At 43.6% G+C, this 2500-nt stretch overlaps 1 protein-coding gene across 1 annotated transcript in view; it reads left to right on the top strand.

Moving 5' to 3' along the window:
• Window positions 1-2500, top strand: part of riok3 (RIO kinase 3 (yeast)) — a 13329-nt gene that overhangs the window by 6323 nt on the left and 4506 nt on the right. Inside the window, exons 6-8 of the mRNA XM_062441290.1 lie at window positions 459-602; window positions 1241-1368; window positions 1799-1987. Coding sequence (XP_062297274.1) covers window positions 459-602; window positions 1241-1368; window positions 1799-1987 — 461 coding nt within the window. The remainder of the gene's footprint in view (window positions 1-458; window positions 603-1240; window positions 1369-1798; window positions 1988-2500) is intronic.

Below are 2500 nucleotides of genomic sequence, written 5' to 3'. Positions count from 1 at the left end.
CAGACCTCCTCTTACACTGGAGCAATAGCAGGAACCTGGCTCTCTTAAATCTAAATGGAAAGGAGCCTCAATTAATAATAATATTTAATAATTAATGTTCAATTTTGTGTACATATTCTCTATATTTTCTGTTAGTATACTACATATACTGCACAGTGGAACTGAGACTGTTTTCCATAATTTTTTTTAATAGAAAACTAAAGAATGACTGTGAATATGTGATATTAAGAAGGTATGTTAAAGGTAGTTTTATTCAATACAAATGTGGCTGCGGTTCATTCAGATTTATAAAAAAAGTTAGTTTGGTTAGCTGACATTAGACAGACATTTAAAGTGTTTACTTTAATGTTGTGTCTCTTATACTCTGTGTTATTTCTACAGATACATGCCGATCACATTTTGACTGATAGACATAAAGAAGATCTGTTTCATCCTCCTCTTCTCTTCTTCTTCTCCAGTTTGCTCCAGAGGTCCATGTGGGAGACGGTTTGGGGATGGACCTGAAGTTGTCCAATCAGGTGTTCAACTCTCTGAAGCAGCACTGCTACAGCGAGCAGAGACGCAGCGCCAGACTGCACGAGAAGAAGGAGCACTCCACCGCTGTACGTAAACAGATAATACAATATTATTATCCAGCTGCAACCATAGACTGTATATAAGAAATGGACGTAACATCTGTGACGTCACCCATTGGTTTGTGGACTGCTGCTCGGAGGCCAATAGTATCGGATCTGAGCAGCGCCAACTTAAACTTAAACTTAAATTTAAGGTGCATGCTGGGAAAAATAAAAACAGGGATTCTACTTATATGGGCATCAGGAGGAGCATGAGGCGCCCTCCTGAACCTGTGAACCAATCAACCTGTCAATCACGACGTAGCCACGCCCTAATGCATACCCTGCTTTATCGTCACATATAAAATCAGGGAGGCCAAAATGTCCCAAATGAACATCATACTGCATTGAAGAAGGCTTTAAACTAGCGATTGAGACCATAAACACATTTTGAAAACGTTTACTGAGGTTAGAAATCAAGTGAGAAGTTGGTGAATTCTCCATTGACTTGTATAGAGAAGGAAGTCCTTTTGACACCAAAACGGTCGCCCCCTGGTGGCCTTTTGATAGAATGCAGCTTTAAGTTACTTCTGCGTTGGCCTCATTTCAGAGGACCTGAACTCCCCGCCTGGCTGCATCACAAAGTTACACTCAAACACTTAACTCTTATTCTTTCCCCCACACAGGAACAAGCAGTGGACCCTCGCACTCGTCTGCTGATGTTTAAGATGGTCAACGCCGGCCTGCTGGAAAACATTAACGGCTGCATCAGCACCGGGAAAGAGTCCGTCGTTTTCCACGCTGACGGAGGGAGGTGAGAGAAAAGATGGAGGAAAAGGAGGAGGAGGAAAGAAACAAAACAGCCTTGCTTCTGTTGTCCTCGAGTCAAGGAAGGAAGGGAGGAAGAAGGAAGGAAAGGAGGGAGGGAGAAAGGATGGAAGGGAGGAAGAAGGAAGGAAAGGATGGAGGAAAGAAGGAAGGTAGGAGGGAGGGAGGAAACAAGGAAGGAGGGAGGGAGGGAGGAAACAAGGAAGGAGGGAGGGAGAAAGGAAAAGAGGAAGGGAGGAAGGAAAGCTAGAAGGAGGGAGGAAGGAACAGTCAAAACAGACAGGCTCAATTTGACCCGGGAGGACGACGCAAAGATTTATAAAAAATACATTCAAACTGGAATTAAAGAGTTACCATTAAAACGATACAATATATAGGCTAAATAAACTAAAAGAGTGTGTGCGTGTGTGTGTCAGCATGGGGGAGGAGGAGCAGCCGGTCCCAGACGAGGTGGTGCTGAAGGTGTTTAAGACGACGCTGAACGAGTTTAAGAACAGAGACCGCTACATCAAAGACGACTATCGCTTCATCGATCGCTTCAGCAAACTGAACCCACGAAAGATCATCAGGCTTTGGGCCGAGAAGGAGATGCACAACCTCACCAGGTAACTAACTCTGCTCATAACATCACTCGTATTAGTCCTGATAGAAAAGCTGATAAAAAGCTAAAGTGAAGAGGTGAGTTTTTAGCTTTCTTTTAAACATATTTAGTGAGCTGCTTCCCTGATATCTGAAGGAAGTTTGTTTCATAGTTTTGGGACGTAATTAACAAAGGTTGCATCCTCAAAAACCTCCAATAAACCAGCAGCAGATGATCACAGTGGTACAAACAGGTAGCTGGAACTAGCTCCACCTCCAGCAGCTACAACAGTAACATGCTGCTCTAACACTGATGCTTCATTATTAATAATGTGTGTGTGTGTTTCTGTTTCTCTCTGTGTGTGTGTGTGTGTGTGTGTGTGTGTGTCTGTCTGTGGTTCTGTGTGTGTGTCTGTGTGTGTGTGTGTGTGTGTCTGTGTCTCTGTGTGTGTGTCTGTCTGTCTGTCTGTCTGTCTGTCTGTGTGTGTGTGTGTGTGTGTGTGTGTGTGTGTGTGTGTGTGTGTGTGTGTGTGTGTGTG

This window comes from Scomber scombrus, chromosome 20 (assembly GCF_963691925.1).
Source record: "Scomber scombrus chromosome 20, fScoSco1.1, whole genome shotgun sequence".
Lineage (NCBI taxonomy): Eukaryota > Metazoa > Chordata > Actinopteri > Scombriformes > Scombridae > Scomber > Scomber scombrus.
This window is presented reverse-complemented; position numbering and strand designations above follow the sequence as displayed.